General features: G+C 56.1%; 1 protein-coding gene across 4 annotated transcripts in view; it reads right to left on the bottom strand.

The window, feature by feature from the left end:
- Positions 1 to 9,879, bottom strand: part of GFRA2 (GDNF family receptor alpha 2) — an 85,625-nt gene extending 75,746 nt beyond the window's left edge. Inside the window, exons 1-2 of one of the 4 annotated variants that reach the window (XM_045457988.1) lie at positions 9,090 to 9,879; positions 3,551 to 3,865 (exon numbers count right to left, since the gene is read on the bottom strand). In XM_045457988.1, the coding sequence (XP_045313944.1) occupies positions 3,551 to 3,865; positions 9,090 to 9,129 (355 nt within the window). In that variant the 5' untranslated portion in view covers positions 9,130 to 9,879. The remainder of the gene's footprint in view (positions 1 to 3,550; positions 3,866 to 9,089) is intronic. The other 3 variants (XM_045457978.1, XM_045457994.1, XM_045457998.1) reach the window with 3 other exon arrangements.
- Positions 9,880 to 14,824: the final 4,945 nt, after the last annotated feature.

The raw sequence follows: 14,824 nt of genomic DNA, 5'->3' as shown, positions 1-14,824 counted from the left end.
GAATGACCTCAAACTTTAGTGCCACTTTTGGAGAAGTCAAGAAGTGGTCTCAAGTCCCCCATGCAGCCAACCAACAGTGACAGTGCCACCATGTAAGATACTGGTGGTTGTGGTGGTGTGACAGAAGGGGAAGATGAGCCTGAGACCACAGGATCTCTCCAGGGCAGCTGGAAAGGGGCCTGGATAAGGAGTCCTGGGGGGCCCTGGTCCCACCAGCCCCCCTCCCTGCACCTCAGCTTCCCCACCAAAGTGGGAGTGGGATGGAATGATCTCTAGGTCTTTGCAGTTGGGACCATCTAGGACCCGAGCAGAGGCCACAGTCCTGCCACCGCCAGCTCTGTCCACTGCTAAGGACCTCAGACTAGGCACAGCTCAGCCTCAGGTGGAGGGAGAAGAGAGGAATCGCACCCACCAGCCAGGGCCAAGGAGAAGCCACAGTCAAAGTCCAAACCCGCACAGATCTCTCCACTCCACAATCCCCCACCCCACCCCAGGCCCAAGCCAGGTTATTAAGTGTTATTAAAGAATAGGGAGGAAGTGCTTACAGCCTCCCCCAGGGAGACCACTCATCCCACACCATGAATAATTAACCCTCAGGTGGATCCTGTCACTCACAGGAACATTACCTGCTGTTAAAAGGCCTCTCAGCTTTCCCTGGCCAACCCTGGGCAGAAAATACCTCTGACTCCTAAGAGCCAGGAATGGGGGCAGGGTAGGTTTTGAGGAAGGAGAAAAGCAGGGAGTCTACTTTTCCAGAGTTGGCCCAGGGGAGGGGTCTCCTAGCCTGTATGCTTGACAGCACAGGGACCATGGCTGAATCTGTGTTCTCACCTTCTGGAGCACACAGTCGGGGCTACACAGACGTTTGCCTGGTAAGGGAACCAACAAGCCAGCTCACGCCTCTCCAGGCTGACATTCCTGGGTTGAAAGGGCCTTGAAGACCACATGGCAGGATGCAGCATAAATGCACAGAACGCACACTGCTATCATCCAAATGCCTCACTGCCTGGCTGCGATCAGGAAGGTTCTTGGTGTTCTGACACGGTGATGCCAGAGGGAGCCATTCCGGTGGCCCTCAGGTGGCCCACCTGGCTCTTCCAGCTGGCAGTTCTTCTGTCCCCTCCCCAGTGCATCCGTCCTGCAAGCCCTCAACAAGCCCATCCTGCAAGCCCTCAACAAGCCCACCCCCAAGTGCCACCCAGCCTCCCTTGGATTGAGACTAAAGGCCATGGGAAAGAAAACAAGAAACTAAACAAGCCAGCTGTTGAATTAGGAACCTCAGTTTTCATGCACTACAGAGGCATCCTCCGGGTGAAGACCGCTCCTTGCCTTGCAGAGAATAAACATCACGCGCTTTGTGGCAGTGTTTCCCTCTCTGCTCACTTCTAGTTCTAGGACTCGAAGCTACTAGGAACAGGAGACCTACACATGAGGAATTACTTTGCTATTAATGGTGGTAACACTGTTCATAATTACATGCCCGGTTTACTTCCAAATTCAAGGCGGATTGGAACCATCTTGGCCACTGGTCAGGAATCCCTCATTCTCCAGCCTCACACCCGATCCCAGTTTCCTCCTTCCCTCCAGCACCCTGCTCCTCCATCCAAGGCTAATCAAGGGCACTGTTCCACAGTGCAGCCCTCTCTCTTCACCTCGACATCCCTATCACTCCCAGTCTACCTTAGAATTCAAGCTGCTCCACCCTCTCACCTCTTACAAAAGAAGTCATCCTTTGTTCTCCTCTCCTCTTCACACCAAAGTTCTAGAAGACATCCACAGTCACCACTCCCAGCCCCCAGCTCCCATTCACTCCCCAACCAGGCTTCTGCTCCCAGCGACCACCTACAATGCTCACCCCAAAGGCATGAGGGACATGTCCTAGAGACTGTGGACCCTCTCTCCTCCCCAGGTTTCCTGATGTGCCTCCCACCTCTCTCCCAACACCTCCCCCCAACCTCTGCAGGTCCCTCTCCCTCCCCTGCTGGCACATCTTTAAATGCTGGGAGTCGTGAGGGCTCTGTCCCTGCCCTCCTCTCAGTGTGTGTACACCCACTCCCATGGCCCCAGTCACACCTACAGGCTAATGGTGGCTCCTCAATCTCCATGTCCAGTGCCACTTCCCCACCTGGGCTCCAGCTGTGTGCAGGGCATGGCCAGTGAGAGTCATGTGCCCCAAAATAAGGGAATCATCTCCCTGCTCTCCCCCCTTGGCTGCTTCTTATGAACCAACCCAGTTGCCCAAAAGAGAAAACTGCCCTCCTCGAGTCCTCTCTCTTCACCAAGACCTGTTGATTCCACCTCCTAAATAGCTCTTGAACCCTCCTCCCTCTTTCCTGCCACTGTCCTTGGCCAGCTGGCCAAGCTGCTGCCCGCCAGGTCCCACATCCCTCCCCTCTCCTCACCCCATCCCCATTTCCAACCCCCCACCTTACTACACTGAGTCACTTGCACACCGGCAACTCCCTTCTGGGAGTCTTTGCCCAAGCTCCCCTCCACTTCCCACACTCTCCCCACATTCCTCCCTCCCCACCACCACCGTGTAACTGCAGCTCACTCCTTAGTCTCAGATCAGAGGCTGCCTCTTCCAGGAAGACTCTGTAGATTTCATAAGAGGCTGCCTTGGGCTACCACAGCACCAGTGCTTTCTGACAGCACGCACACCACCAAGTGACAGAAAGCCCCTCACTTATCCACATCCCCCCACAAACTCTGAGCTCCAAGAAGCCAGAGGCTACCCCAGCTTGTTCTCCACTGTTCCCACAGGCCTGGCAGATGAGAACCTCTCAATAAACAGCTGTTGAATCAAGAAATGAACGTCTAACCAAGGTGGCCAATCCCCCTGCACTGTACACAAATCCCCCACACTGTAGTCCCGAGGGGAGGATGGGGGTGTGTGGAGTGGGTTGTTAGGGGAGGGAGCTGGTAAGGTACCACCTTGGGACCTGAAGCGGCTTGCTGCCCACACACTGCCCCAAGCCCTATAGAAGGTGCCTAGGCCAGCCCTGCAGTCAGGAAGCCACCTGAAGAGCAGGTGTTCTGGCAGCAGGAAGAACAGAAATGGGACTGCCCTTCGCTGAGCGCCCAGGGCTTCGGGGAGTCCCAGGGACTGGTTTGCTTGGAAGCACAGCTCTGCATGCACAGGACCCACCCTCCCTTCTCCCAGCTGCCTGGGTACCCCAGCCTCCCCTTCTCTGTTACCACTTCACTCGTCCATCAGTCCATCCATCCTCTCCCGACCCCTACTCTCTCCTTTCTCCAGCCTCGTTCTTCTCCCACCACCTGGCCCTGTCTCCTTCCCAGCTGTCACTCTCCCTCCTCCTCCATGTCTCCAGGCTGACTCCGACAACCCCTACTTCCTCTGCGTTCTAGGCCCCCGTGGCAGGGGGCGACAGAGAGCTCGCCAGTTCCCTCCACTACCAAGTCCTACCCTGAACCTGCCCCACCTCCCCGCCCTCCGCCGTGCGCAGCCCTCCCCACCACCCCCATCCCACCGCATCCCTCCACCCCACTCCCACCCCCCCCACCCCCCGCCAGGCCCGGCTGGGCTTACCCTCGGTCAGCCCCAGGTGGATACTCCAGTAGATCTGCAAGCACTGCAGCTCCCTCTTCATGCCCCGCTTGCAGCGGCAGTCGTAGAGAGGGCTCTCCTGCAGGACCTCCAGGGCCGCCTGGCACTCCTTGTTGGCCAGCATGGTGTTGCGGTCCCGGCCCGCCAGGCACTGCCGCAGCGTGCGGTAGCGGGAGCTGCAGTTGGATTCCGCGGCGCACAGCTCATTGGCCCGGACGCAGTCCACTGGAGGGCGCCAGCCGTGGAGCTCGGGGCCCTGCAGGGAGGAAGGGCTGGCCAAAGAGCGGAGGGTCTCGTCTGGGTGGTGGGGAGGGAAGACAAGCATGAATGAGGGCCGCCGTAATCTCTGACCCAAGATGCAGGCCTGGGGGCTTGCGCCCTTCTGGGAAACTCCACACCCATTTTACTCCAAAGCACACCAAGGCCACCACAGAGCCAGTCAGAGGAAGAGCTGTGAAAGGACTCCAAGACACCAACACCCCTCCTCAAACCAGAAGGAGAATTCGAGCTGTCATTCTGCCCTGGTTCTACCAGATTCCCTACCAGATTCCCTGTCACCCCACAGCCCTGGGCCCAGGAGCAGAGCACGGGAAAGCCAGAAGATCATTCGGAGAGACCACAGACCCTGTAAAAGACCAGGAGGCCAGAGAAGAAGGTCACAGCCTCAGCAGAGAGCTGGGGGCTGCAGGACCTGCTTGAGCATGCGGAGGGGGACCCTCACTTTCCTGCTGCCCAAACCTCCATCAACCTCAGTTCCAGCCAGAGGTCCAGCCAATATGCTGGGCTAAGCCAGGAAAGCAGCAGAATATTATTTAACCTTCCTAATCTGTTAGGACTTTAGAGACAGTGTCCAGCCCCCACATTTTACCATGGGGTTGGGGGCGTGAGGGGACTGAGACCTAAAGAAGGGAGATAACAACTCAAGGTCACACACAGGCCGAAAAGATCCCTCAGACTCCTAACCTGTCTATTCTAAGTTCCCAGACCCTAAGAGAAGACCCCAAGAGACAAGCCTGAGCCTGTGGCCTGAGGCAAGGCATGCCTGGAAGGGAGCAGCTACCCCTCCCCGGCCCAACCCTCCACACCTTCCAGTCCAACTGCACACTGGCTAGAGAGCTGAAAACAGGATTTCTGTAGACAAGCTTTACCCCAGCCCCACTGACAGAAAGTGCTGCAGGCAAGCCTGACAAGCAACTTGATTTCCTCTGTGTGTGTGTGTGTGTGTGTGTGTGTGTGTGTGTCCGGACGGGCCTTTTCCATGTCTCTCTCACACACACTTCTCTCTCTGACTTCCTCCTAAGGTCTATTTCTCCATCACCTTTGCTCTTTGAATAGCTCTGTGCTCTTGCTTGCTCTCTCTCTATAGCATCTACTATTTTCTTCTCTTTCTTCCCTCTCTTTCCACCCTCCCCTGAAACCCTGTCCCCCTCTGTCTCTCCTTTTTTTTTTTTTCTTTCCAAAAGCCAAATAATAAGCCAATTACAAAAGAGAAAGAGCTTCCCTCCTCAGACCCTGGCCTTGCACATGGAGCCTCACCTCTCCAAAAGTGAACAAGCAGAATTCAGCCACCTTTCTTACCCATCACCCTCAGAGCATCTAAACCCACAGGCCTCTGAAGGAAGGGGCTCAGGAAAAAAGATTCAGAAGTGAAGGGTAGGGAGGGGCTCACTTGGTCCTGTCAAAATCAAGCTCCCAAAATGGTTTCCTCTAGACGCAGATATTTCCCTGGTCTCCCTGTCCTCTCCAAGCCCCTCACTCCAGATCTGCCCCAGAAAAAGCTCTTCTGTGCCCCAGAGCCAAGACTGCCTTTTCCAAGACCCAGGAGTGATCTGGGAGGCCTCCTCCATTCCATCCAGCCCAAAACATTGTAAGATCCTAGGCCAGAAGTCCCCTCCTCAGAATCCCCCACACACACCCTACCCCATTCCCTATCCAGAACAGCCACTTCTCATTCTTTCCCCCAGAAGGCCCTGCTCACTGGGGGGGGGGTGCTACTGCAGGGAGACAGCGACACCTAGAGGCAGAGCACTGCACCACGAGCCTGTCACTCCCTACAGCTGCAGAGGGAAAAGGAAACCGTTGCTGGAAGAGAGGACACCCACCCACAAGAAAAGGAAGTAAAGGAGGAAGGGGTAGGCCAGAGCAAAAGATAATACCTCTCCCATTGACCATACCTCTGCCCCAGGACAGGAAGAGCTGAAGGCTGTGGCCAGGCTGAGACAAGACCGGAGAAGAAGCCAGCATGGAGTGGGGGCATCTGCCCAGGCACTGGCTGGAGAGGTGTCCTCCACCCAAGCAGAGGCAGCAGCTTTATTTCCTGGCTTCAGCAAATTCCTAGGTCCCTGAGCAAGACTCAGTGCATGTGGGCCACCCACACCAGCTGAGCTGACCCAGCCTCACTTGCACCTGCTGCCCCCACCTAGCCAGCCAGCCTGCCTGCTCAAGAATAACCCAGCCCTGGGACTTCCACTGACTTCACCCCAACATCCCAGCAGCTTTCTCCCTTCCTATCTTGACTGAGCCTGAGGATGCACTGTCGGAGACAGACTGAGAAAGGAGCATTGTGGGCAGGTTTAAAGGTCAGGACATTGGCCTAGGGGACTGGGGCAATAAAGGCACTTACCCTGCATGCCCGGCAGGTGGGGTCCGGAGCCCCACGGAACAATCCTTACAGAATCCTGGGCTCCTGTGCCAAAAGCAAGGGCTTCCCCCATCCTGCCAGTGGGCACATGTGACTGGGGCAGGAAGATGCTCTGCAGAGAGCCAGAGAATCCTCTCACCAAACTCTCTGACTGCACCTATCCCTGGCTCTTCTAGTTGGCGTCACGACCCCCAGAACCAATCAAGCCCAGCAAGAGAAAGAAATAGCAACTGAGAGCCTTGGGCCAGGAATTCCAAAAGAGTAAAAGTCAGAGGGTACCCTGGAGATGCTCCCAAGTTCTAGGTCAGGGAAAAAACTCAGATCCATCAAGAAAAGACATGTGGAACAGCTTCTAGAGACAAGGGGGACCGAGAGACTACGTGGAGCTGTACTGAACATCTTGGCAACAGCCAGAATGCTCATTCTCCCTCCTGGGCATGTCAACACTGGAGGTCAGGATGACTGGCCAGAAAGGCCTCTCTACCCCAAGACCTCACTCAGAACCTTAGGGGGTGCTCACCGAAGACCTGTGCTCCTGGGAACATGCTTCACCGTGCCTCTCACACACTGAAACTGCCAACCCAGTCTCAGGCTCCACAAAACCTCTCCCTCAAGTGGAATTTCCAACCAACTCCCAACAGTAGGATCCTTGCCAGGAAAGTGACCCTGAGGCTGAAGTTTCCTTAATAACAACGTATCCCTTCCTCCTTGGTGGGCCTAACCCACAGCCTTCCGATATCCTGTGGTCACTCAGTTAACCCCTCCCCTGCCCTGGCTTTGGAAAGGGGCATCTCAAGGGAAGGGCTTTGACCAAAAGGGCTGCTTACCCCCTGCTCTTACTCCTCCTCTCACCACTCAGCCCCCAGGGTCTCAGAGTCCAGGGTGCATCTCTGACACACGCAAACACACACACACACACACACACACACACACACAAACACACACACGCATGCATGCATGCATGCTCTCACACACCTATATCATGAGAACAAAGTCAACTCCTCAGCCCTCTCAGCTGAAAAAAGCCTGCCTGCAACATGGTGTTCTGTGCCGAGACAGGACTAAGGGGCCCATATTGCTGTTTTCTATCCCAGGACATTAGAAGCCCCCTCTGGGTTGTACACAGCTCAGCAGCGCACAATCTGGTTGCTTTTCCTGAAATATAATTTTCTTTTCTTCTTGGCCCTGCTCATTCTTGATCCCAAAAAGCTGGATTTTCAGACCAGCAGTGGGAGAAAAGGTCAGGTTTTATAACAACCCCTTTGGAATGAGAGTCCACTTGCAGTGGGTAGCCAGGAAGGGCTGCAGGATCACAATGGGCCTGGAGTACCTCTCCAGCTCCCTCCCACACCCTCTCCTACCCAAGAGAGGAGCTGCCTCAGACTTAGGAAGGCAGGACCTCCAAGGCCATACCCTAGAGCAGGGCCAAGCCCCCTAGGAAGTTTCTGGGAAGGGGCAAAGGATGGGGGTGGACAAAGGGTCCAGCGCCCAACCAATATTGACTCAAATCCCCTGTTCAAGTCAAGAGAGCACTTATTAGACCATCCAAATCTTTCCAGGATAGGCACCTACCTCCTCAGGCCTTCCCCTCTCCCCTCCACCAGGAGGCAAAGGGTACACTCTGGACCCAGCCTGGCAGCCTGGCTCACCACTGGCTAATCGCAGGCCAGGGTGGTGGGAAGAGCATCCACACTGAAGCAGATGTGTGCTCCCTCAACACATGCATTCCCCAGCTCCCTCTCTGGAGCACCTTCTCCAGAGCAGCAGCCTTGCCTGGGACTCCAGGTCTGCCCAGGGCCTCAGAAACGCCTTCTCCCTCACCTCCACTCCCAGAATGCTCTCTCTGAACCTATTTCCCAAGCAACTGAGATTTCACATAGCACAAAAGGGGGTGAGAGGTTGGGAATTCTGGGTGGGAAAGAGACTGCCCAAGGTTCGGGGGCACCAGGCAGCCCCTCCTCCCTGCCCTTGGAGGAGGGGGCTTACAGAATGGGCACTGGTCTTTGTTCAGATCTCTTTCTTCCAACATCCCTCTCTTTCTTCATCCAAGGAAGCAAACTTTGACCTCCCTCCTCTTCCTACAAACTACAGGGTGCCCCCGCGGCCAGAGGTGGTGAAAGATAGGCAGTGAATGGATGCTCCAAACCCTCCACTCCGGCCCAGGTATCTGGCTTGGGTCTGGGCTACAGGAAGGGCAAAGGGTGGGGAGAAACTTGAAAAGTGTTCCAGGGAGCGGGGCCACTGGAAAGGATTTCCGGGTGCGGGAAGCGGGATGCACTTTCCAGAGGTTGATTGGCAGGTGAGGGGATGGCTGCCATCGCTGCCCCCACACACGTCCAAGCAGGAGCTCCTGGAGAAACCCATGCTGTCCGCCCGAGTCGATCCGGGAGCCGACAAGAAAGATGGAACTGGCATGATTTTTCTCTCCGCGACACTGTGCCTCTCCCCACCCACCCTCCTCTCTTCCAAATCAAGAGTTGCAATTCTTTTTTTCTCAAGTTGCCGCAATTTGAATCCATTATTTTGGGAGAAATGAATGCTAGTAGCATTGTGTGCGAGTAAGCGAGTGTGCCTGTGTGTGCGTGCGTATGTGCGGGGATGGTTAGGGTGTTCCACGTCTCCTTCCCAAGCCCCTTCGTAACCAGCCAGCAGCGGTTCGCGTCCCTCCGCCCGCATCCTCGCCGCCCGGCCCCGCTCGGTTCGGCAGCGCTGGGGCCCGGCTCGCTCCGCGGCGCGCTCTCCCCGCCGGTCTCCAGCCCGCGCCCCGCTCGCCCGCCGCGTTCCCGGCTTCTTGCCGGCGCCCGAACGCGCGGCCCCGCGCGGCCCCCCAGGCTCCCGCGAACAAGCTGCCCTCCTCCGTCCCCGCCCGCAGGTACTCACCTAAAAAGAAGAGGAGGCAGAAGACGTTTGCCAAGATCATGTTAAATAAATCCCACAGTTTTTTGTGTTTTTTTTTTCTTTCTCCCTTGGGTAAAAAAAAAAATAATAACAACAACAATAATAATAGCCAAGCAGTGATAATCAGCCCCAAATCCAATGCGGAGATCCCAAGCTAGTCCACCCGATGAAGATCCCGAGTCCTGCGATTCTCGCCTCTGGGGTGGGGGGTAAGGAGGGCGGTGGGCTGCCTCTCGACGCCCTTCTTGCCCACTAAAATGAAATATACACGTATGTGAGGATATATCTGCTTTACAAGCCGAGAGCCCGGTCGTCGCTCTGTCCTCCCCTCCGCTGCTCCGGGAAGGCGCGAGTCTCCGCGGGTCCAATTCCCCTGCGCTTCCCAGGAGCGGACTGGGGAGGTGGGGGAGAGGCGATTTGAGAGTGAAGGGCTGGAAGGAAGCAGCAAGGGTGGGGGTCAGAATAAAATGCAAATAGAGAAATCCACCGACGGGTGTTAGCGCCAAGGAACAATCCGGTGGGAGCTTCGAGGACGAGAGCCCGGAGTCGCTTCTTTCGCACCAAGACGAAGAAAAGATTCAAACAAAAAAAAAAAAAAAAAAAAAATCTTCTCCCGCTAACCCTTGCTCGTCTCACTTTTTTCTAATGGAATTCCAGTGACCGTGTGTATCTGCGTGCGTGTGTCTTTCTCTCGTCTCCCTCCCTCTCCTCTCCCTGGCTCTCGCTCTTTGCTCTCGCTCTCTCCAGCTCTCCCTCGCTCTCCTCCCTCCCTCCCCCTTCTCCCTCTCTCCCTGCTCCTCCCTCCGCCCGCCCCCCCTTCCCCCTTCGCGGCTCCCTCGCCGCGGCTCTCGCGCCCGCGCCCCTCTTCTCCGCCCGGGGCTCGGCGCTCGGGCTCCCAGGCGGCTGGCGGCGCGGGGAGCGGGAGCGCGGCGGAGAAGCGACACTCTGCAGCGGCGGTGGCGACACGGCGGTGGCGGTGGCGCCGGGGAACGCTGGACGAGAGGAGAGCTCCGCCGCTGACTCCCTCTGCTCTGGCGCCCGCCCTTCTCGGGACTGACCTGATGCCTTGGCCGGAAACTGACCCGCTTGCGGGGCTACGGCTCAAGCCCACCAAAGGCTCCGCACCCTCCTCCTCCCCCGCCGCCCCACCAGACCTCCCCCTGCGGCGGGCGGGTTGCGCCCTCCAACCCCCACTGCCCGTGCCCCCGCTGCCTCGGTCCACGGGTCCTGGAGGCCTGGGGAGGCTCAGCTGAGGCCGGAGGGCGTGGGGAGTCCCGGACATCCCAGCCATCCCGGGGTGTGGGGGAGGGGCGCTCGAAAACCACCCCCAGGCCTGGTGGCCAGGGTCTGGGGACGGGCTCCACCCTCCTTAAGCGGAAGCGTCCTTGGACCCGGGAGTCCAAGCAGAGTGTCTCCCCGAAGGTGCTAGAGAAAAGAAAGACCCCCTCCAGCGCCAGCCCCCAGGGTCCCCGCGCAGGCTGCCTGCCCAGGTCCAGCCCCGAACACGCATACACCTGTGCTCTCCACGCGGGGCTCGAGAACTTTCCCTACACACCCCCGGCGCCCCGCATGCCCCGGCGTTGCAGCCCTTCGAGACTCCCCTTCCCCAATGGTCTCTCCTCCCCTGGTGCGGGAGGAAGGCCGTGGTGCCTGAGCGCCCTGACCGCCTCCTAGAACAGCGGACTTGCCCGAACCGCACGAGAGGGATCGGTCCGGGGCTGGAACCCCACCCCGGGGGGCGCTCCGGAGACCGACCCGGCCCAGGGCTCCGTGCCAAGCTTGGCGGCCCGCGCTCGGCGACGGGCTGGGCTCCGAGAGCTCTCCTGAGGCAACCGGCAGCTCCTCGCTTCGGAGGCACCGGGAGGGGTCCCCTCCCCCAGCCGAGAAGGGGGCGATTGATCCATCTGTCGATGGGCCGGGCTCACCGGCGTGTTTTAGTCACGGAATTTACAGTAAACGCCCAGAGGCACCAAAAAGGAAGCGTCTGGCTGGGAAAGGGCTGAAAGAGAGGTGAGGTTGCTGGCACGTTCCGGCAAGAGGGGGCGAGGCGGCGGGGCGGTGGACACGCGGGGGACACGCCCACGCACGCCAGGCACCCCAGTTTCACTCTTCCTCCTGACACATCCTCAGCAACGTTCGAGCTGCCTGCGTCCCTCGGCTTTGGTGCACACATTCCTACATTCGGCGCGCACCCCGGGTACTGGGGTGGGGTACACCCAGTGCCTCGTAAACTTTCGGCGCTACTCAAAACCGGATCTAAGGTGTATTTGGTGGTGTCTTTTACCATGCATGTTTAAATGAACAAGTCTCTAGAAAAGAGTAAACGCTAGAAATCGACCTGGGCTCGAAAGGAAGGGTCACTCACAAAACCATCAGCCTTCGCTAGTGGAAGAGCTAGAGGGAGCAACTTCCATCTTGCGGATTTAGGCGGGAACACGGATCCCCCAGCCTTGGAAGCACAGCGCGCGGGTCTTCTTCGAATACCCCTCTCCTTTTGCTGATATTGGGGCGTCGGCCGGAGCCCTAGCCCCTCCCCCTGCCCTCCACTGAATGATGCCCTATGGAGGTGCGGCCGAACCCAAGGAGTGGGAGACGGGGTCCAAGAATGCTTGGGGTAAGAGCTGGGGAAAGCCTCCTCAGGGCAGACCTCCCTGCCGTTCCTCTGGGCCTCTCTGTTGTAGGAAAAGACCACAACTGACAAGACCTCCCTGCCTCGTTTCCAGAATTCGGGGACTTAAGGAAGCAGCTTCGGAAAAGTATAGATGAAAGGGTAACAAGCCCATAGGGCTTATGCTGCTGGGGAGTCTGGGGAGACTGGAGGCCAGAGGCTAGGAGGCTCCCGCAAATAAACTTTCTCCCTCCCCTCCCCCACTTCAGGGACTTCTGGTAGCCCAAATTCCCTCCACCATCCCCACGCGCTCTGGTATCCCATGCAGCTTTTCCCTCTTCCAAGGGCTAACTCTACTCCCGGCTCCCAAATCAACACATCGCTCTTTCTCCTCTAAAACTTTAACTGTCTTTTAACCCTGGCTAGACATAAGGACAACTCTCTGGGAGTGCCTGGGAGGCTCAGGCAGTTATGCTTAGGACTTCAGCTCAGGTCATGATCTCACAACTCCTGGGTTGTGACAGCTGTGCTGACAGCTCAGAGCCTGAAGCCTTCTTATTCTGTGTCTCCCTCTCTCTCCTCCCTTCCACCATTCGTTTTCTCTCTCTCTCTCTCTCTCTCTCTCTCTCTCAAAAATAAATAAACATATATGGAAGGACAACTTTCTGAAACACATGTGGGAGCTTTGCCTGACCCCCTTTCTGGTGAAGGGAGCTGAGAAAGCAGCAATGGACACCAGGCATGGCTCCCATTGACTTGCCTTCTTGGCGGGAGGGGAATCTGGTAGCAAAAGGTGAGTGGCTGAGGCCCTTCAGGGACTAGGCATCACTGGCCTTAACAAGGACACTAGACAACACCAGCCAGACCAACATTGAGCTTGTTGTGGCTGTGGGGCCCTCTGGCGTTGGGCCCTCTCTTCCTCCCTGTCTATACAAGCCTCTCCCAATACAGCCCACCCTCTGCTGACCCCAGCCCTCAACCTACGTTGCCCTTAGATATGGCGGAGTCCAGGTGCCACACCATTATTTCCTGAGCACATGCTATATGTAAGCCTCCCACCCCACCAGCATCTGCAGAGGAAACACAAAGGAACACATACTAGCCATAGGCAATTTAATTTATAAAATCTTTATAAAATGAGGATAAAAAAAAATCTTAAGGAAATTTGATGAGATACTGTACACAGAGTAGCTAGTCAGATGCCTGGTTCATAGGCAGTTGTTCATAAAATGTCACCCCTTTCCTCTGGGATCCAGAAAAAAGAATTGGGTACCTACGACAAGGCATAAAACTTAGTGCGGAATAAGAAGGGAAGATAAAAAGCTATAGTTATTCAAGGGAAATAGAGACTACTTTGTAGAGGATGATGGATAGGAGATCTTGCAAGAGGGAGTCATGGGAGAAAGGAGAGTGAGCATGTGTGAACAAAAGCACCTAGGCTTCACTGATGTACTTCCTCACACCCCCAGGTACTGTATCCTTCAGACTGCTTTCCAGAGCCCACCCCAGCTGCCCTGAGCTAACCAGCAGGTAACTCTCATGCCCATCCACCCACCTTGCCTGCCCCTCCACCATCAAAGATCCAGAAGTTATAATGTGCAGAGGGGAAGGAAGGAGAACACTTAGGCCTTTTGTTTCTTCCTTGGCCTCATCTCTCTTGACCTACTCATCTTGTGGAGTGGATTCTCTGGAGGACAAGAGCAATAGAAGCAGAGAGGAAGAAGGACTGGGGCAGGAACTTGCAGCCCCACCACAGTACACACACACGCTTACACACACAGGCATGTGCACATGCAGTAGCCACAGAGCTCAGCTGACCAGACCTGTACTGCCCCCACAGAATCTCATCCCTTACTTTCCTTCAGTGGAGGGAAGAAGGCTGGGTGTTCCCTTGCCCCAGAGATAAAAGCCAACCAGGGATTAAAAAAAAAAATGTCAGCTAAGACACGTCAGGAACAAACATGGAACAGCAGCCCACCAGTCTCCTGCAATCAATCAAGCAGCACCGACTTATTGGACCCCTTTTCTATCCCCAACACAGTGTTGAACTGTTCCTGCCATGGAAGCATTTACACATAGAGTTAGGTCATGTACCCATGAAGAGTAAGCAACCCAAGGGAACACTGACTGGGGCCAAGTAAGAGAAAAGAAGAGTTAGTGCCACTGGATTTCAGGACTTGCTGGGAAAGTAGGACTCAAGCTGGACCTGGAGGATGGGTAGAATTTGACTGAACACAGGGGACAGCATTCTGGGAAGGAGCAGCCAAGGTAAAATCACAGTGGTAAAGGTTTGAGCTGGCCAAGAGTGGGGAGGAACCAAGGGGAAAAGGTTGGGAGGAGCTGGTGGGAGAAAATCTGGAAGGTCCCATTGGGATGCATAGTGGAGGACCAAGCGGGGAAGGCTTTGGACTTGCTCCCCTACAAGCTACTGAAGGTCTCTTAGAGGGCGTGTGACATGATGAAAATGGTATTTTCAGAAGATTGATCTGACAATTCTGTGAAAGATGGAGATAAGAGAAGTTAGGAGGCAATTGTTAACAGTCTCGCCTAAGGTAATGAGGGCCCAAAACCCAAGCAGGCAGGCGGTTGGCAAGGACAGGAGGTGGTGGTGGGTGTGTCAGGAGGGGAAGACTCAGGGACTGGAAGTAGTGGCAGGTGTGGACCAGGAGGTGAGGGCGTGAACTGGAAGTAGTGATGGGCAAGGACTGGAGGTGGGCGTGGAAGGGAGGTGGTGGTGGGCGTGGACAGGAAGTGGTAGGCAAGAACTGGAGGAAGTGAGGGGTGGAGGGAACAGGAGGTGGTGGTGGGCGTGGACAGGAAGTGGTAGGCAAGGACTGGAGGAGGTGGGCGGGGACAGGAAAAGGTGTCAGAGGCACCGTAAAGATAAAGTTTTAAGCTGTTGGTGACAGATTCGTCATGGAGTCCCAGGAGGAGGGAATTTGCCTTCTACTCAGCGGTCAAGACAGACAAGGTGACCAGCCCTGACTTCTCAGTCTCTGTCATGAAAAAAATAATTAAAACTTTATGGCAAGGTACATGTTGATATTTCTTTAATTCTTGTAATAACTACCTGGGGCAAGTACTCTTAAAAGCACCATTTATAAATAAG

This window comes from Leopardus geoffroyi, chromosome B1 (assembly GCF_018350155.1).
Source record: "Leopardus geoffroyi isolate Oge1 chromosome B1, O.geoffroyi_Oge1_pat1.0, whole genome shotgun sequence".
Classification (NCBI taxonomy): domain Eukaryota; kingdom Metazoa; phylum Chordata; class Mammalia; order Carnivora; family Felidae; genus Leopardus; species Leopardus geoffroyi.
This window is presented reverse-complemented; position numbering and strand designations above follow the sequence as displayed.